The sequence below is a fragment of the Lotus japonicus genome, chromosome 1, assembly GCF_012489685.1.
Source record: "Lotus japonicus ecotype B-129 chromosome 1, LjGifu_v1.2".
In the NCBI taxonomy this organism is placed as follows: Eukaryota; Viridiplantae; Streptophyta; class Magnoliopsida; order Fabales; family Fabaceae; genus Lotus; species Lotus japonicus.
The window spans coordinates 102,281,436-102,301,953 of record NC_080041.1 but is presented as its reverse complement, the minus strand read 5'-3'; the positions used below and the strand labels follow the sequence as shown (position 1 = coordinate 102,301,953).

General features: G+C 33.8%; 2 protein-coding genes across 4 annotated transcripts; one reads left to right on the top strand and one right to left on the bottom strand.

Annotated features, from left to right (window-relative positions):
* The first annotated feature begins 9,479 nt into the window (after nucleotides 1–9,479).
* On the top strand, nucleotides 9,480–11,910 carry LOC130728534 (expansin-A1-like). The gene is made up of 4 exons (XM_057580036.1): nucleotides 9,480–9,595; nucleotides 9,733–9,869; nucleotides 10,128–10,416; nucleotides 11,144–11,910. The coding sequence occupies exons 2-4, from the start codon at nucleotides 9,737–9,739 to the stop codon at nucleotides 11,451–11,453; spliced, it is 732 nt and encodes a 243-aa protein (XP_057436019.1). The 5' UTR covers nucleotides 9,480–9,595; nucleotides 9,733–9,736; the 3' UTR covers nucleotides 11,454–11,910.
* Nucleotides 11,911–12,396: 486 nt separating this feature from the next.
* On the bottom strand, nucleotides 12,397–18,716 carry LOC130728533 (pentatricopeptide repeat-containing protein At5g39680). 3 transcript variants are annotated; one of them, XM_057580034.1, is made up of 5 exons: nucleotides 18,443–18,610; nucleotides 15,065–15,263; nucleotides 14,039–14,277; nucleotides 13,445–13,593; nucleotides 12,397–12,924 (listed from the first exon to the last, which is right to left on the bottom strand). In XM_057580034.1, exons 2-5 carry the CDS (start codon nucleotides 15,244–15,246, stop codon nucleotides 12,712–12,714), a joined length of 783 nt encoding a protein of 260 aa, XP_057436017.1. In that variant the 5' UTR covers nucleotides 15,247–15,263; nucleotides 18,443–18,610; the 3' UTR covers nucleotides 12,397–12,711. The 3 variants fall into 3 exon arrangements, with proteins under 3 accessions (XP_057436017.1, XP_057436018.1, XP_057436016.1); XM_057580035.1 differs by lacking the exon at nucleotides 18,443–18,610 and adding an exon at nucleotides 15,850–16,107; XM_057580033.1 differs by lacking the exons at nucleotides 12,397–12,924; nucleotides 13,445–13,593; nucleotides 14,039–14,277; nucleotides 15,065–15,263 and adding an exon at nucleotides 15,851–18,240 and having other exon boundaries at nucleotides 18,443–18,716.
* Nucleotides 18,717–20,518: the final 1,802 nt, after the last annotated feature.

Genomic DNA, 20,518 nt, shown 5'->3' with positions numbered 1-20,518 from the left:
GATTTGCAACTTTTTTCTGGAAAGGAAAAGAAAATTCAAACAACCTTATTTGTGGTTGTGGACATATTTGAAGCTTCTTATTATCATCCCTTTTTACTAGCTCTCTCCTCTGCTTTGTTCTTCCATGTTATGTGCCAAAATGAGCATCTATCCGTTTCTGGTTGATACAACCAGCAAGGTATAGTACTCATTTTGCACCAGAAAAGGTCTCTTAGGTGTCAGTGATATACAAAGATAACAAATATTTGTCTGAAATAAAGCATTCACTTATACACAACTAACAGATATATTTGTCTCAAACACAACATACACATTATACACAATTAACAGATATGTTTGAGAATTCTTACATTAGCTAGAGATATGACTAAATAATTCCTTATATATGGTAGAGCAATCCTCACCCGTAAGATAACTTTTATGGTAGAATTAAACATGATCTAAATTTCAAGATGGTCTTAGATTATATCATAGATATGTTATCATAAATCTGAATTTCAAAAAAGTATATCATAAATCTGTTTATTGAGATCTCATATATGGGTTCACCCACAAATGTTAATTCCTGTTAATTTCCGAAGGTATTAACACTTCTTATATTCTATTTTACTCTTTATCTCTCTATTCTTCTCTTTTTTTCTAAAACAGAACTTATTTATTTGAAACATCAAAAGGATGATGAGAACTCTCATCACCAGAACTACAAAGAACCGCAGTTGAGCCATAAGACATCATTCCTGCCACATGCCACAGGCACAATTTGCTAAATAATCTGCAAATGTATTCCCCCCCCCCCTTAGAATTTATCTCTCTATTCTTTTCATATTCATATTGCATTAATAATATATCACATCTATCTTATCTTCCTTTCGCTTACTTCACTTGGGTTATGACTTTATGTTAGTAAGCTGTTGCTTATAAAACAAGTTGAGTTGGCTACTTAACCATGAAGGGGCCAGAAAGTTTTACCTTAACACTAGAATATAGATTAGTCCAAGTATGTTTATTTTGGTGTAGTATCTTGAAAGAATTTATCAGATGAACGTGGTTGATTGTATATAAATATAAAATGAAGTGAAAAGTTGCAGGAAAAGAATGTAACTTTATTTCCTAATACCTTTAGACTTTCCTCCTACCATAACACAAATGCATGTGCGCACCTATAGAAGAAAGCTACATGAGGTTGTTATCCACTACCCCATGTTTTTCTATGGGTCACATTCAATTATGATGGTGCACTTTCCTTGTCTGTAAATAGTGGTTTTCAGTGCTTAGGCTAATCCCAAGTTCTAAAATCTCCCAATCAAAGGTACAATACTAACTCAGCAGCAACGCGTTTTCTGAAAACCTTACATAGGTGTTGACACTTCTGAAAGGGACTGCAATGGTAATGTTAGACCCAGAATATAAAGAATTCATATACAAGAGGAAAGTAACATCTTGGATTGAACTTGTGCTAATATTTAACATTTATTTGAGTAATTCTATAATCAATATCGTTGTCACTCTCACCTATAAGTCGTTTACCATTTAACGTGAGCACCCACGATGAGAGAATTAATCACTGCTGTTACTATCGACGTTCTTAACAAAAAAAAAAGTAAAATTGTAGTGTGTGTATATATATATATATATATATATATATGTGTGTGTGTGTGTGTGATTTATTTAATTCAATTTTAGGGAGGAAAAAATGTGATTTCGGTGACCGACGAAATTTAATGAAGATGTAGTGACCCAAAATTGACGTGTTTCAGGTCCAGCTAAAAATCATATAGTTAAATATAATTTTCTTTCTGGTTACATTACATGACAACAATGAAGCACTAGCAGAAACAAGATTCTGCTATTGAATACTTGATATAGCTGATTTTTTTTCCAATTTGTAGGAGCATCGAAAGGCATGTATACCATTAGTCCATTAATTAAGAGTAAAATTGAAGTAAATCTTAGTCGAGTAATGAACATTCATATTCTTGTAATATTACCTCTCCTTGCGAGGAGATTTTTTTTCTTTTATATACACTAAAGTTGAATCAAAACCTTTTTTATTGAAAATCAAACATGTACTAGTTGAACCAACTTCTTGTCTAATACAAGACAGATTCTCAAAATTCGGTATCATTGCATTGGCATATTTTGCAGCCACTCGAATTATTGATGAAAGTTATTATCACCATAAATTACGTGTAAACAGGCACTGAGAAGTCCAATAAATATGATAAGCTTATTTCATACCTTCTGGTAAGCAATGTTTTGTTAAATATGGATACTTGATGTGCTAAGGAGAAAATATGTGACAGTGGAATGAAAATGGAGTGAGAGGTAGAGAATCAAAGTCTGCATCTGGTTGTAGTTGCGGCTCAAATTGTTATTTCTCAATATATTGTATTGTCATCAGGATTGGTCTCTAAACACTCCCGTTTGTTCCAACAATTTAGCTGTCTTGATCATAATAGTGTATCTTTGGATGAGTGTGCTTAATTAGAATTGATTTTGAATATATAAAAAATGGGTTTTTGTATGTAATGTAGTGAAATTCAGCTGTAGAATTCAACGATTGATTATGGTTGTGTTTGAATGAGTTTATTTGGGCTTATATTAGGTCGTTCTTCCTAAACACCAGAGGGTACCAAATGAGTAGAACATCAAGCCTCTAGTTTGCTGGTTTAGTGTTAGAGTGAAGATATTAGTCTCGATTTTTCTTAGGCCTTTAATAGGCTTAAGATTGTCTCTGGAGTTCTTGGTTGCTTCACCTTTATTACATGCATGATTTATTAGACTATTAAATGATATAATGTTTGACTAGTTTTTTTTAGGTCATAGGCGGCTAGTTAATTTGGGAGGTTATAGTTATATACCTAATTATGGACTTCCCTTGTGCTATAAGTATTGTTAATTCAGTTTGGCTTACCCAAAAAAAAATAGTTTATGATCAACTTTATAAGTATTTATATTAGTTTATATATATTCACAAAAAAATATTAGCTTATAAATAAACGTTTATGTTTACCTAAAAGCTAAATTATAAGTTTCTTTCAATAAACTTATCAATTAAGCTGATAAATAAACAGGTCAAACGCTTTAATTAAAGTCGTTTACTCAAATGCTCCATATATGTCATGCAAAAAATATGTTTTTTAACTTCATCCCACAATTAAGTTTGGAGATAGAATAGCTTGTAAAAGGAAATACCAAACAATTGATTTTGACAATAGAAAATTAATTTTCTGATTGTCCATCGTAAGTTTAGTTTTTCAATTTTTCTTCCAAAATCTGAGCTAAAATATACTCTTGATATTTTATGGTGGTGCATGATCCTAGTAGGATCTTTCGGCATGGTGGTGTAGCGTTGACATGGTGCTAGTGATAAAATGTTGGATAAGTTGAGTTGAAAGTTCATCCCAAGAATTGAATTAGGAGGGAGCAGTTGAAACCAGTGTAAAGCTGGTTTTCTCAAGGTCAGGGTGTTTGACAGGAGGTGCAGAATGCATCCAAATGCTTTGGTCGATCGGTATCTCGAATGAATGCTTCTATCCCGATTGGCTTCCTAAAGCCTTTAGGGGTATCAATAGTATGATTTTCGTAGATAAAATGTTTCAAATATTTTTCCATACACCAATGGTCTTACTCGGTTCATCCTCAAAGAGATTACTATTCTCACATGATTGCACTCTAGGTTTTTTTATTTCTTGATTTTACTCATGACGAACATACTTCCCGAGAGAGTTTTCCACATGGTGGCTTTGATTAGGAATTTTCTACACATGGATGATTTCTCCAAGTGGTAGAGTCACTTCTCAATTCGCTTGATGAGTTCATCAAGCTTTCAAACATGATTTCCAGTTTGATCATGAGGAGTTTGATCTTGAACATGTTCTAAATGAGGCATATCTCAAAAAATGCCCTTTAGACGATGATTCTTCATCAGATTGTTGTCGTTTGTGCCTTTGAACCAGGGAGTTGATTATGTTTCCCACAAACAACACCAAAATGTTCCTCCAAAATCTGAGCTACAAGATACTCTTGATCTTCAATGAAAGATGCTTGGTAGGATCTTCCGACACAGTAGTGTAGTGTTGACATAACATGGGAAGTACCTGCAAATGCACTTTGATGCTTAAGTTAGTGTGAGAGCACAAATAAGAAATGTCAAAGTTATAGAAAAACAATGAGTTAGCCAAAGAGTAGTGCTTATGTTAATGAGCGATTAAATTTGGATTTATAGGCATGATGAGAAGCGTACTCGAGATGTTGAGCCTTCGTGAAGCCTTTATGTATGACTTCTGAGATGATGGTTGCTTGTTGACAACCTTGCAACTGTCTTATTAATGTTTTGGCTCAAATTTGCTCGGCTGAACTGATGAACGAGATGCGACTCATTTTTAAACATCGTGGCTGACTAACATGGTGTCTATTTAGTTGTCAAACCTTCCGGCCGCCCCAAAAAAATATTGGGCATAGTAACCTTTTGGACCGACCAAAACAATCATGATTTTTTACCATGTATTTAAACATGCACTATAATATTCTTCATGTGACACAAGTTCTTGAATTTGGTTGGCCTTATATATGATGGCTGGTCTGAATTTATATGTTGGCTTTTACAAATTATGAATGTTCTTGTTATTAAGTCCTTTTGAGCTTTTGCTCTGTTTTTTGATGCGATAGAAGTGTTTTTGCTTATCACACTTGAAAGTGTTTGATCTCAAGAGCAATTTGTTCTTAATAAAATTAATTTATGTTTTTTGAAAAATAATACGGATACGTGATTTCCATGAGTTCCCTTCTATTTGGTAACAAATCAAATTTACCAAACACTTAAAAACTTTATAGACAAGACCAAAGTATATCCCCGAATGAGATTTCCTCTCTCTCTCTCTCTCTCTCAATATATTTGTCAAGATTTGAAGTACGATCTAGTATTAAAAATTACATGTGATCATAGAGACCGTGTGTTTCCAAAATGCAAGATAGAAACTCCAACAAGATCCTCTAAAGTGATGTGTGGTGAGTGTGTGGTAGGCCTAAATGGCTTTGCCATGCCATGTGAAAAAGTAGCTACATGTTGTATTTGCAAGTCCCCACTTTCAGATTTAAAGACTGCATAAAGCTCTGCCGACGAAATGAATGAATTACAATGGTCAAATTTAGCATCTTATAGTTATATTTACAAGTATCTAAAATGCTGAGATGAAGTTAGTTAACCATTGCATCGAGGAACCGAGACATTGGAGACTTATGTTTGAATCAAACAGTTAAGTTTTTCTCAAAATTAGTTCAAGGAGAATTTCTAAACATGCACGATATAACTACGCCAAACGCTAGCCCCCCTAATCGAATGCTAATGAGAGTAGGCAGGATGCTAGCTAATTCCAACAGTATTCAAATATTGTATTTGTTCCCTTAAACTTGGGATGTCTAAATGACCAATGATAAAGTTTGGGTTAAATAACTCATCATCCAATCACATTTGAGATAAATGAGTTGGAAATAAATTAATAAATAAAATATAGAAATTCCAACTCACTTATCTCCAATGTGATTGGATTATGGGTTATTTAACCCAAATTTTATCATGGGTCATTTAGACAACCCCAACTTTTATACAACATTAATTCTTCAATTAGCCATTATTGATTTTATTTAATGTGCGAAATTTTCGCTCCCTGGCCTGGTCCAATTTTTTTGGTTTCGTCCTTGGCTATACTTAAACTTACAACATTATGCTCAAGTTTATTTTTTTTAATTGAGAAGATCCGTTTTCCAATACCGTTTTTGTTGGCTTAATATCGAGCTAGTTTGGATTTAACCACATCATTTTCTCTTCTATCCAATTCTCACCACTTTTTTTCATATTTTTTCCATCTTTTTATTGGTTGCACGCTGAAATAAAAACGAAACAAACAAGCTACTCTATTGTGTTATGATACATAGACGCAATCAAATTAGTTTTATCTTTTTATATCACATCACTTATTTTTTATTTTTTATTTTTCTCTTTTCTATTTTCTCTTTTATCTTTTCTTATGTCTATGGCTCACTAGGCATAGATGAATTTAGTGTGTGAAGATAATATTTTCTCCTGAGTGTTGTGTGTCATGAGCATAATAACTAAGTAGGTACTTGTGTCTGCAGATATGAATAAATCTCACATGTTTGTATTTAATGGCTAAGCAACCTTGCATGCTTGCCAACCAAACACAGATGTCTTTGCAGATTTTATCTAGCTAAGTTTTTTTTTTTTTTTTTTGAAATTGGAATTTCATTCAATTAAGAAAAAACCACATAAATTCAAAAAAAAAAAAAACCACATAAACAACAACATCGTTCTGGATGAGAGAGGAAACCTTCAATAGAGCCACTTCAATCTAAACCAAACACCCCAAACGAAAAGCTAACTTAGTAATAGCGTCTGCAACATAGTTGTCAGTTCTACGCACAAACACAAAATTAAAAACATCAAAATGTAAAACTAACAAACGACAATTGTTAACCACCGTCTCTAAGGGAGCGAATCCGGAATCTCTCGTCCCCAGTAATTGTGCCAGAGCTAGGCATTCTGTGTCAAAACATACGCAAATTCTATCTAGCTAAGTAATTTCGTATTTTTTTTTGAAACTAGTAATCTCGTATTCATATACAGGGGGGATCAGGTTTTATAGGGGTCGAAATAGTGTATAGAATGTATAAGCTTAAATTTATTTATCAAATTAAACAAATATTTATTAATTAAGGCATTCAAGTCAAGGTAGAAATTCAAAAAAATCAAGGTAGAAATTCAAGAATTAAAACTAAATAAATTTCATAAACTTCGTTAAGATTACACCACTAAATTTAACATTCACAAAAGAAGTAAAGGTTTGATAAAATTTAAGTTTTCAAAATTTGAGAACGATGGGTAAAACTTAAAAGTAAATTTTAATAAATGAACCTTGTTCGGATAAAATAGATTCAAATCATTTTTTTAGATAAAATTACTAAAATGGATATAAAATGATAGATATATTATAAAAATATTAACGTGCTGTTTGGATACACCGTGAAAAACTACAATAAAACCAAAATTATAGTAGACAATTGTAAAAGTTAATGAAAGTCTTTTTGTTTACCCCAATTTTTACCTCTCACTGTGGTTTGCCACAATGTAACCAAACATGCATGAAGACTAAAATGGGTAATTTCATAAAATAACACTTTAACTTAATGAAAAAATATTTATAACCATGTTTTTCTAAACACCCATTTTAAAATTTAAAACACACATTTATTAATAGAAAGATACAAGTAACACGAATCAATCAATATATATTAAATAAGAAAAACTTCTATAAGACCAATTTGGTGAGGTGGCAGCTTCTGGTGCAATCTCATAAGAAAAAATTCACATGTTAATTTGTTAGATAACAAATTTCACGTGTCAATTTGTTAGAGAGTTTCTCTTTTGTTGTGTTATTTTATCTTGAAGCTGAATTTTAAAAGATTTTCCCTAATTATCTAAGATTTACCTAGATTACTCCTTACTAAATTTATTTCCAAAATAAACCGTTTTCATTATTTCTTTAAATTAGGAAAAGTCTCAAGCCTAATTTACTGCATATATTTACAGGTTCCCCGAATTTCTCATTTTATTTTTTCTCATGATCTACAATATAAAAATAAAATATGTAGTGTTGGGATTATAATCCATTAAAATTTTAAAAGGTTTTCCCTAATTATCTAAGATACTGCATATCTAAGATTTTTCCTAATTTGCAAATTGGGGGGAGAGAGAAGGACAATTAATGGGGAAAGAGGAAAAAATATAGGAAAATTTAAAATTTAAAATGTCAGATTAAAGAAAATGAACTTGCATAATCACATTCATGATTAATTAATGTATCAAATAAAATAGACATATTCTCCGTGCAATGTACGGGAAAAACGCTAGTTATGATATAATGTTAGCACATTTATTTTTACAGAAATTATTAGTCAACATACACATTTGATCGATAATTTTCCGACGCAGCATTATTGAAGTTTTTTAACTGCGGCAAACTTTTGCAGTTATTTTATATCGCACTAATGCGTGTGTCAGAAAGGTGTATATCCTATCCATATGGTAGAACTCTAAAAAAATATACTTCAAATATGGTAAGGATTAATTGCAGTCTATTAAAAACTAATTTCACTTGGCTAGGTAATGGTCACTCGTTTCCCGTTTATTTGAATACACTGCTGTGATTGGGTCTTCTAAATTTCGTGACTTATAATTGGTATGAATAATTTTGTAGCATTGTTCCTAGATGGGTATCTATTGAAATAAAGATTTTATTTTCATTGAAATTGATTATGATGATATAAATAAAATATCTGTATTAATTGTACCAATATGAACCTCTGGACCAGTGTGCTTTCTGCCAGTGAAGGATTCCAGCACTAGGTGCATACAGTACCAGTACTATGGAGTGTGGTACGTTCATATAATATATGATCCTGGTCCTTGCTTTAGCTATTTACTGCACCTTGCTTGTTGATAATAGAATCATTGAACTCAAATAAAGAAAAGGGTGAAATCAAAATTCATATATTTGTCTTGGTAAGTAAGTATAGGGGAAACAAAGTGAAAGGTACTGTTTGTATGACTTTGTCATATTATAATTTATAGTTTCCTCATGTCAAACAATGTATAAATGCACTCACAAGTCACAAGAACATTATCTTTGTTGCTATCCAATAAATGGCTGTACTCAAATAGTTACTAGGACTTCTTGACTATGATGTAATTTTACTGTTGTAGTCTTGTAGTAGAGCCATAAACTTTTTTGTCCTTTTTTCTTGCAATGCAGGCAACTTTGTTAGCATGTGGATAACAGTGAGTGTAGCCCCAATGTCTAATAATGATACTAAACACTAAAACAATGCAGACACTTTAGTTTTCTCTCTTCTTTTTACATTCATCCTATACCATATGAGTTGTTAATATTGGAACATTGATTAAAAAGTAGAAAAAAAACTATCTCTGCTTAGAAGTCAGCTAGATTATTAGTTAAATTTTTGGGGCTTCGGGGCTTCTATATAGCTTTTCGGGTTTTGCTTGCTTCATGTATAGTTGGTTGTACCAGCAGTGAGCATGTTGTTTCTTAATTTACTTATTTATTTATGTGCATTGCAATATCACTTTTTGAAATTTTTGTATCACATGATATAAGTGTTGGTGGGAAACTCTTTGGGTGTTTAATTCAAACATCTTTGACAAAAAGAAAAACACTCAAACAATTACAATGCAAACACCTCACACACATTGCATTTTTCTCTCTAACTTTTTTTGTTATTAGATTCATCATATATTACATCCATTACTTTTCTATCTAACTCAGAGTGTATACACTATCCATATTTCTACCAATCATTTTCCCCAATACCTCATACAGGGGACTCCAATTGCATAGGAACTATATTGAACTGCTTTTTCATATTCAGCATTTGCATATGGACCCAACAGCTCGGATCTGTCATTCTGTCTGTCAGGTTTGATAGCTGACCTCTATTTATTCCTCTCCAATTCCCCATCCATTTTCCACAAACATCTCATTTCAAGGTTCAGCTTCTTGTAATAACTGATTCTCTATCCCTTTTGTTCTTCCTTTCTTTTTTCTCTTTTCACTTCTTCATAGAGTGTTATTAACTGCTCTAGTTGCATAGCTACCAAATCAGTATTATTAACACTCTAATGTTGCATTTATGCAGGAAAATGGCTCTTCTTGGATTTCTAATTCTTCTGGGGATTTTCTCCTTTGTCTCACATGTAAATGGGTATGGTTATGGGGGTTGGACTAATGCTCATGCCACTTTCTATGGTGGAAGTGATGCTTCTGGGACAATGGGTATGTCTGCACAAATGTAACTCACATTAAGTTTTTCATAGTTGTGCTTAGGTTCTTTACTCTCTGCATAACATCAATATAGGCGTACTTTAGGCTCTTCTTAAAACTCGGCTTATGCCTTACTCAACCCAAAAAGCTAGCTTAGGGTAAAGACTGTTCTACTCTATATAAACACTTATCTAGTCACATGTTCCGCCAACACGAGACTTCTCAATAGTTATTAATGATTCATAACATCTATTTATGTCAAATTTGTAGGTGGGGCTTGTGGGTATGGAAATCTAATCAGCCAAGGTTATGGAACTAATACAGCAGCACTTAGCACTGCATTGTTCAACAGTGGCTTGAGCTGTGGAGCATGTTTTCAAATTAAATGTGTGAATGACCCTCAATGGTGCCTTCCTGGTTCCATTGTAGTCACTGCCACCAATTTCTGCCCACCAGGTGGTTGGTGTGACCCTCCCAATCACCATTTTGATCTTTCTCAACCTATTTTCCAGCACATTGCACAATATAAGGCTGGGATTGTACCTGTAGCATACAGAAGGTAACTTCAGATTCTCATTTCCTTTTACCAGAGCCATTTAGTGCATGTTTGGTTACACAACGCTCATCCACATACGTACTTGTAATATTCTCAAACGTGGTTTTTCGTTATCAGAACATGTTGGGTAAAATTCTTAGAAACACTTCAGTCGAACAAAACAATGTTCAGGCTAAAGCAAAAAGACCAAACTTTTGAGTTAACATGAAAGTACTTTTAGCTCTTCTCACAAGACATTTCTATTATTTTCCTATAAAAATCACTTTGCCAGAAAATGTATACATATCAATCACATCACTTTCAAATCACCTATACCATATCAATTTTGCCGAATCAATTCTATCCAAAATTACTTTTGTCAATGTTTAGTCCGTGTTTGGATCAACGCTAACATAATTGATTCTAGTAAAATTGCGTATGATAAATATGAGCTAAAATAATGTAATTTATGTTTGGTTACATTTATGAAAAAAGTGACTTTTGTAGAGTAGTATTGTGAAATTCAGTTGTAAAATCTTAGAGCTGATGATATTCAACACAAAAACTACTCTTCTTAGCTTCTATCAGAACAGAACTGAGACTGAAATCAATTCTCCAAAACTGATTTTGCTTTAACAGAATTTTGATTCTAAAGTTCCCTAATGTGGAACCAAATACACTCTAAACATGTACCAACTTTTGGCCTTGAAGCTGAAATTCTTATTTTTTTTCTCGTTCGTGGATTTTGAAGGGTAAGATGCAGGAGAAAAGATGGCATCAGGTTCACCATCAATGGTCATTCTTACTTCAATTTAGTCCTTGTGACTAATGTTGGAGGTGCTGGTGATGTGCATGCTGTGGCCATCAAAGGTTCAAGAACAAGATGGCAGGCCATGTCAAGGAACTGGGGGCAAAACTGGCAGAGCAACTCTTACCTGAATGGACAGAGTCTTTCCTTTGTAGTCACCACCAGTAATGGCCACAGCGTGGTCTCCTTCAATGTTGCCCCAGCTAGTTGGTCCTTTGGGCAGACCTACACTGGAAGACAGTTCAACTACTAAAATGTCTTTCAGTTGAGCATCTTTTCAATAATGTTATTGATAGTACGTTTGTATCAACTTATTTTTTCATAGAATCAATTCTGAAACCTAGAAACCACTCAGAGAAGCTTTTTTCCCATAATTGGTTCTGGTTTCAGAGTCAATTATTGAAGGGTTTCCAAATATGTAATAAGTATCTCAACATTACTGTTAAAAGAAGCAAGGTATAGTTGATTAGTGTATTAGTGTAGATGGATTAGCAGAGGGCTGAATAGAAGATGGTTTAGCCCCTCTTATACATATATTTGGTTTATATATAGCAAGAATTTGCAGATGATGTGCTGGTTTATGCTATGCCTCAGCAAATGGTATACTTGCTTTGTTGAGGAAGCTAGATCAATAATCAAAAGATTGTTGAATGTGCTCTTGTACTTTAGTAATTGATCAATGAATGAGAAAAGTCATGTTTGTTGCTCTATTTTTGTCTTTATTACTTTTGGACAACTCAGTCTAGTATTCATATGGACTACTCAGTCACTAACTCACAAATTATAATCAGTGATGCTCTGAAAATTTTAAATAAGTATAATAAAAATAGCTCATTCATCTATTTGCTATGATGCATAGGTACTTTATTTTAGCTGTCGTCCATGGAGCCATAGCTTGCCTTCGCGCCTAACACACATATATATGATACTCATTTCCCCCATAATGAAAAAAGTTTCATTCACATCACATTTCCACCAACACCTTGTGAGATATAGCCAGATAGGCATAGAATTTAAAGATATGAGAATATGATATGAAGAGAAAAAAGAGATATGAAAGGTAAGTAAGTGGAAATGTGATAGAAGAAAAGGTTTGTATGGATAAATAAAAACCCTATTGTGGCACTCATTCTCTTCTATGCTACACCTCAATTTCCCACAAACAGAAATGTAAGGCAATATATATGGATGAAGCCTGCTGAAAAAAGTATTACATTACGAATTATTTTAAACTATTTTGTGTATACTCAATACATTTGCCATATGTTTATTATCAATAATTATGAACCATTTGAGAAAGTTATTATGTAATATAAATAGACAACATTCTGCCAAAATAAAAGAACACACAATTTGGTCACAAGAAGTTGGGGTCAAAAGAAAAAATTGATTGAAAACAATATAAATAGCAGTCCAATTTTATCAGAGTCCTTGACACCAATATCACCAATGATGTATTTTCTCTCTCATGCTACTTATAAATTATTGCCAGACCTTGTATAACAATGTTTTCAACTTTGAAGAGTGCAAGCTTCACGAATTTCCTGCTCTGTAAGAAGCCTAGTAGTATGAACATATTCAGAAACGGAAGGAACGTCTATGGACTCCATGCTGATTGATTTCACAGAAAACTGGGTTTCAATTGCCTTAATAGTTCTCTCTATAAATTCTGATCTTGGCAGATACTCCTTCATTCGACAAACAAAATCCATGTGATCTCTTGTCTGCAAAATTGCAATCAAATGTATGAAATTTAGAAGACATCTGGAGACGATAACCCAGATCCAAACTACACACAAACGCACAAAGACACAAAAAAAAATCATCTTATTTTCAGATTCAATTAACTAGCTCTCTGTGTTAGTTAGTACTTTCTTTAGGAGATAGTAATTTACTCAACTTTTCTTATGCTATGAAGGTGGAGGTTACACAAGCCAGGCAATTTATGCTATTATTTGGTAGACAAATTAGCCAATTCTGTATCATCATATACAAGTTCGTAACATCATCACTTTTATCTGGATTCCAACTTTTTAAAACCTATTATCCTTTCGGTTTAGTCTGGATTCTGGAACAAGTTTAAAACTGAAGTTCTTAATCCATACCAAAACATAAAAGGATGTGATAACATCTTTATATGAGTGGCATAAAGCATATCAATCCAACCCAAGGAGACAGGGAGCACAGAGCATATAACAAGTTAATAACTCCAATGCAGAGAAAAGAATGAAATTGTAAGCTTACTAATCGATACTTAGGAGCCTTTGCAGGTAACTTGAGATAAGCCATGTTCTTGCCCTCATAATCCCATAGAAAAGACGTGTGGTGTACCCACCGGTGCTTGGTTATAGACTGAGCATTCCCGCCGAACTTACGATCACCAAACACATAATCTTAAAGCGCAAAGGAAATGAGAATCAATCAGAACTTCATTTTAAGTTTCAATTAAACAGATATGGAAATTTAAACAAAGAAATTAAATGAATTCATTGAATGATTCTAGTTGCTTCTCAGAGAAAAATAAAAAGCAGCATGTGCTCGATATAGATGCCTGAAACATGATTGGCTGAGAAAATGGAAAATGCCAAAAGAAACTACAGAAGTAGACAGAAATGCACTAATTTCATTTTTTGTATGCTTTTTTTTAAATATAATTTTTCAAATGCTTTTTGTAACTCATTAAAGTTTTGATGGGGAAGATAAGAAGAGAAATATCATTATTGAATTAAAACACAACTCCATACTATCCATTTTCTGTGTCCATTTCATGTAAACTGGTAGTGTAATGGCCCTAGGAACATTGCAAAAGCATATTGATACTGGACTCGATCAATGTACCATTCTCACGGAGGCGGAAATCAGCATGCCCTTCGAAAACTTCACTGTATAATTGACCACTCCAAGACATGATGGAGCGGGGAAACGGTTGCACGTGTGGAACAGCATCTTTATTGCATATCAGTGTAACAAATATAGTGCCATGGTCAACAACAACAGTTCCTCCTCCGGTAAACCTTCTGATGATGGGTATATGATCTCGCAGCACCGGCTTGACTTCGATAAGTTCTGAAAGTTTCCTAAGTAAATATCCACATTTAAATTAAGTCCATTTTGGCATTTACACAAATAAAGAAAAATCAACAAGTATATGTAACATACATTTGCTAGATACAAGTGTTATTAGAAGTCTGAGGTATTTTTCATACCAAGGAATGCAACATCCCACAAGATTGATTAAAACCAATTCCATGGGAGAGGTGAAAAATGTACATTCCTAAAACGTGCAACAATTTTAACAAGTAAGAACATGACATCACCCACTTACCACCCTCCAAGCATAAATTCGGATTTCGGAGAAAATGGCCAAGATTGGTTGGACTTTCAGTTTGAATCAATAGAAAAAAAAAATCTCCAGAGAATTTGAAAAAAATATTACAGAATGCTTTAAAGAAAGAAAAAGTGAAAAACACAAGGAAATTCCTCAGAATCAAAAAGACTCCATGAACTTAATGCTTGACAGTGATTTAAATACCCAATTTAACAGCAACATGGTACAAAATCAAGAAAAAAAAATTAGACTGCAGGAAAACAATCAATGCTTATATTCAGTTTCCACATGTGTATCAGATTTTTATACTCCATCTATAACTACTTGCAATGTATAAACTTTTCAGTTTTCACAAGCGCATGTGCATCAGATTCCTAAACTCAATGTAAACTTATAAATAAGAGACCTACTTCAAACACTTATGTTCATGGAATAGTGCCAAATAATGGAACAAAAAAACATCAGGTACAGGAATATTAGCAAAACTGGATCATGAATCTGAGGCAGAAAAACATTCTAAAGTTATAAAGAAGTACCCAGACAATCCCATTACAATGGCAGCGGAACTGGTTCCATCATTAATAAGGCACCAATTATCTGAACTGGTGCGAAGCAGCCGTTCCTCTAAATGCAATTGCTGCAAAATAGGCAGCCCTCTTAACCTAACCAGCTTCATCAATGGTACTCCAGCTTCTCTTGCCTTACCCGCCATAGCCATTCTACAGTGCTTTACTTCTGCAATAGGAAGAAATTGTTGAAGACATTCATAAAAGAAAACAAAGAATACACTTATTCTGGCCTATATTGTAGTATAAAAATGAGGTTTTATGTTGTAGTATTTTGAAAAGACAGAGAAATAGGTCGCTCTTCATATTGGAGTGCAGAATTTCTTTCTAGCACTGGGCAATATTTTATTTGAATGGCATTTATTTTGTAGAATTTACCAGATCTCCTTTTAAAGCATGAAGTTACCTTTTGTTCCTATTATAAGTAAATAAGAGATCAGAAATTTAATAGAAACAAGAATTCATGTGACATCTAGAAGATAGCTTTGAATAAAAAACAAAAAACTCTATTGGTCTCTAGCCCACAACATAGAGAAAAAGACCACAGTAAGCTTGCTGAAGCTCACTGAAAAAATTCCTTACTAGTTCTTAGTGATATAAATAAAAGCATTATTACACTACTTGAAAAGACAAACAGTAGCTCTGCAGAACTATCAATGGAATTCAAGTGAAAGCTCTTCCAAATCTGATAAAAATTGAAGTTATAAATACAAAAGAAAAAGGAAAAACACACTGTTTGAAGAAATGCTTCTGACCTGTCAACCATTTCAGACTTCAGAGGAGATTCCGTTTTTCAATCCGACATTGAAAGTACAAGTATTTCAAGAAGATAAAATAATTTATTTATACCATCAAAATGGAATTGATTTCAAGAATCTAAGACCACAACAAGACCATTAATATTTACACAGATGTTATCCATATTGAATGGACATTCTCAAACTATGCTCCTGCTTTCCTTAAGCTGCAGCACATGCAAATAGTGGTGTTGAACCTACAATATTCACTAAAGAATCATGACTATAAACCTTACAAAAATGCTACCAGTGGTCTGCACAAGTACAAGACCCATCTCGAAAATGATGAAAACGGTTAGCATCTCTGACAATTATGAACCTGTTTGTGACCTTTGATATTAGTTTCACAGCAGTGTGGCAATCATCACACATCCGAAGGTTTTTTATTATGCGGATGGGTGCTGGTGAAGGCATTTTCATGAGGCCATATGCTATCGCCAACTTCTCACTGTGACAATTTAGATAACCCTCCTTCTGTTCATCCTCCACATCATGCAACACAGCGGAAATGTTTGGCACATATCCCAAAGGCTTAATCATTGCCAACAACTGTTGTACCTTCTTGTTAATTTCATTAGACTCTGGATGTTTGCAGCCCTCTGAAACAAATACATGATTAACATTTCTGATCTCTAACCAACTTGCTCCAGGTTCCTTCTTAATATTTCTTTCCTTCATCATTTTCCGAATTTCCACAACTCCATCCCACATATTCGCCGTGGCATGCATATTTGATAGTAAGGTATATGTCCCCATATCTTGAGGGTCCATTTGTAAGATAGATTCTGCAATTCGTTTTCCCAAGTCATAATTTCGATGAACACGGCATGAATTAAGCAAAGTTCTCCAAGCAACAATGTCCCACTTCACCTTTGTTGTCTTCATGAAGTTCTCAGCTTTCTCGAGCAAACCAGCTCTGCAATAAAGTACAACCATGCAAGTGTAGTGCTCCAACCCTGGCTCAATCTTATGGTTTTTCATTTCATTATACAAATAGTCAAGTCCTTTGTCTACAAGAGCCAAATGTGCACATGCAGATAGAACCCCAACGAAGGTTACATTGTTTGGAGATTCTCCAGCAGACTTCATGTCTTGGAACACCCGTAAAGCTTCTTGACCAAGTCCATGATGGGAATACCCACATATCATACTATTCCAAGTGGTGACATCTCGACACATCGTATCAGAGAACACATTATATGAAGAATCAATGTCGCCACTCTTAGAATACATATTTATCAAAGCATTATTGACAATGACATAATTCTTGAAGCCTAACTTCTCAAGCCGAGCATGTAATAGATCACCATGTTTCAATAATGCTATACCTGCACAAGCACCAAGCAAAACTTTGAAAGTGCACTCGTTAGGCAGAGTATCTTCTTGATCCATACAAGTAAGCAGATCCAAAGTCTCCTCAAAATATCTATTTTGCAAGTAAGCAGACATGAGGGATGTCCATACAACCACATTCCTGTTCTGCAATCCATCAAAAACTTTCCTTGCATTCAAAACATGACAACATTTTCCATACATGTCTATTAGCTTGCTACCAACAAATTCATCAAACAACAAACCACCTCTCAACAATCGAGCATGAACTCGCAAACCCAATAGCAGATCTCCAATCTGAGCACAAAGGCCCATCACACCAACATATGTAGCATTATCCCAGACCATACATTCATTCCCCATCCTCCTCAAAACTCCAATAGCCTCTTCCCAACGCCCAGATTCCACAAGCACATTCAATAAAGAGTTGTACAAAAAAATATCATTTTCATCCCCACCCGATTCTGTATTCAAAACCTGCAGTGCTAAGTTAACATGTAAGCATCTTGCATACATGTTGAAAAGTGCACTCTTCACAAACTGATAAGACACCAATCCATACTTGAACAAATACCCATGACACTGCATCCCCTCTCGGACTCTCCCACTATGAGAACAAGAAGAAAGAACAGTGGTAAACACATACTCATTGGGGCACGCATGTTGCGTTGTCGAACTCGAAACCAAGTTTTTGAATAGCACAAGGACTTCCAAGTAGTTCCCACTATGCATATACCCAGTCATTAAATCATTCCAAGAAAACACATCCCTAAGGGGCATTTTATCAAACATGCTTCGCGCAAGACGCAACCGGCCACATTTGACATACAGATGAATCAGGGAGTTAAGTTGAACAACATCAGAGCGCTTCGAAGCTTGGTCGCGGACAAGCAACTGAGCATGGATAGCTTTGCCAGAGGTTAGGCATTTGGCATCAGCAGAGAGTTTCAAAAGCTTAACAATGTATTCAAGGGGTGGCAAGTACCTGGAGTTTACAACCACCATTGGGCCCTGCCACTTTGTGTGCATGATATGATTCAATTATCAAATTACAGAAACAAGAACACAAATCAACACAACACAACAAAACATTCAAATTGTGAGCATGATCAAGTTATGTTTTGGGTTATTAGAACATTATGTTTTGATTGTACCAGAATTAACAATGAGTGTAGCATTACTATTAAGAATTACATTTATTGAGACAAGCTTAAAATACCTCAGCTCTTTACAGAAGGTGGTTGGCTCGCACCGAAGCTTACAGGAGCAGAAGCTGGTGGTTCGGTCACTCCGGTAGCAAAGCCGGCGACGAAAACTCTCCGGTGTCTATGCTCCGAGCGGCTATAGGTTTGAATTGTCAGGGTTTATGTGAGCCTAAACCAGTAAGCTTGAGTCTAGACTATCAAAAATATTTGTTTGGTCTGAATATTATTTTTTATTGATAATATAAATAAATAATAATATAGCATATATTTTAATTTATTCTTTTAGAATTAAGAGTATTAAGCATCTCAGTCTCAGTTTCATTAGGGTAAATTTCTAACACTTTTTTTTTCAAACCACCATAACCATGTGGCCACAGATTTAAGCTAGGTCGACTGGTTTTCATTTATGTAGTTGTTTAACACTATGTCATTGGTTAAAAGGAAAAAATTTCTCTTTTTAAAAGACAAAAATACTATCATTAATTTATTTCCTTCTTTCCCTGTCCTTCAATACCCTGTCTACCTTCCCTCACCGCAAAATATTGCATCTTGACCACAAACGAGAAGGGTTGATAATATGGTGTTTAGTCATGTGAAAAGAGGTAAAGAAAAATCTAAAAAAATTGATAAGATACTAAAAATGATCTCATTATAAATACATAATAATAGAATAATATCCCTCATAATAATCTGTGTTTTTCACTTTTTTTATTGAGTATAATGGTGTGGGATTCATATAGTTCGTGGGATAAAGTTTGTTATAAACACTAGTCAAAAGACAAAATTGTCATTAAATAGTAGTTCATTGTTGCCCTACTAAGTTTACTCTTACCAAATCAAAATCACAAAAGAGGAACTTAGAATAAGATCATAGAAACCACGCAATTTAAAACTTGGAGCCGATTTTCCTAACAACAATGCACAGCCCATCTAAGCAATATTATACAGGCTGCATGCACATCGGGAAGAAAGTCACTTACATTATATTATAAGTATTAAAGAAAGAAAGGAGATCGAGGGCAATAGATTAGTTTATTAGGAATGAAGAAAGAAAGAAGTCTATGTATACTTCGGTAGTTAGTAGACTTCTTCTTTAGTTAGTTGATTGTGTTTTAAGTTCTAGTAGTTGGGTTGTTAGTATCAAATTCTAATTAGTTGTTATTTAGTTTATCTTCCCCCTCCCCCCAGCATAGCATAAGCTGGGTTGTTATGGATATGTATCAACTATCAAGACTCTTGCTCTTGTTATCTTAATTAATTTCAGGTTTTTATTTTACTTTAGATTCTACACTGCTTTCCTAATGCACCTCCACCACCGACAGAGTATTGAGTAAATGTCCTAAATATAGACTAATTTCAAGCTTTCAAAACTTTCTTTTCATTTATCTCAACTTTCTGAATAGTGAAATTGATTGGGATATACACATTGGTTACATTTTTATTGATTATAATTAAAAAAAATTTGTGATGTGGCATAAATAAATTGGGTGTATGTGTTGCATGACCCATTTTCTGTTATTAAAAAAATTAAAATTAAAATTTTACTTGTACATTAATAAATATTATAAAATGTAGCTAGCTTTTTATTGATTAGGATATATGCATTGGTTACATAAAGAAAGATCCACATATGCGTGACCAAAGCCGCCGAGTAATGGGGGCATTCTAGATTATTATTGGATTCAAATTTTGAGTGCATCATATATAAGATTTTGTATATATATATACGACGTTGACAATAGCATTTGTACTTCATAGTTTCATTTATTTAAATTATTTAAGGAGAAATTTTTTCATGTGACCATATTTGAAGAGAATGTCCAATTTTTAATTGATACACTATGTATATAACAGTGAAACCCAAAATTCTCAGATTTAAAAATTAACCACTGAGTCTTGGTATATGTGAATCAATGACATGTTTTAGTGTAGTTTCTACTTTGCTGCCAAATTATTGTCAAATATCTGCATTAGTCGATTTTTGGAAGCTGGTTGGGTCAAGAATATTGTAACTTTTCCTAGATCAAAGTTATATGCCAACTTGGTAAAACAATAAAGCCATGTTTTTTATAGGCAATAAAGCCATGTAA

Bases quoted from the DNA above. Each gene is read 5' to 3' on its own strand.
- LOC130728533 (XM_057580033.1), bottom strand. From the start codon at position 18,228: ATGGTGGTTGTAAACTCCAGGTACTTGCCACCCCTTGAATACATTGTT.
- LOC130728534 (XM_057580036.1), top strand. From the start codon at position 9,737: ATGGCTCTTCTTGGATTTCTAATTCTTCTGGGGATTTTCTCCTTTGTC. The intron at 9,870-10,127 runs GTATGTCTGCAC...TCAAATTTGTAG, and splicing joins TGATGCTTCTGGGACAATGG to GTGGGGCTTGTGGGTATGGA. The intron at 10,417-11,143 runs GTAACTTCAGAT...TGGATTTTGAAG, and splicing joins GTACCTGTAGCATACAGAAG to GGTAAGATGCAGGAGAAAAG.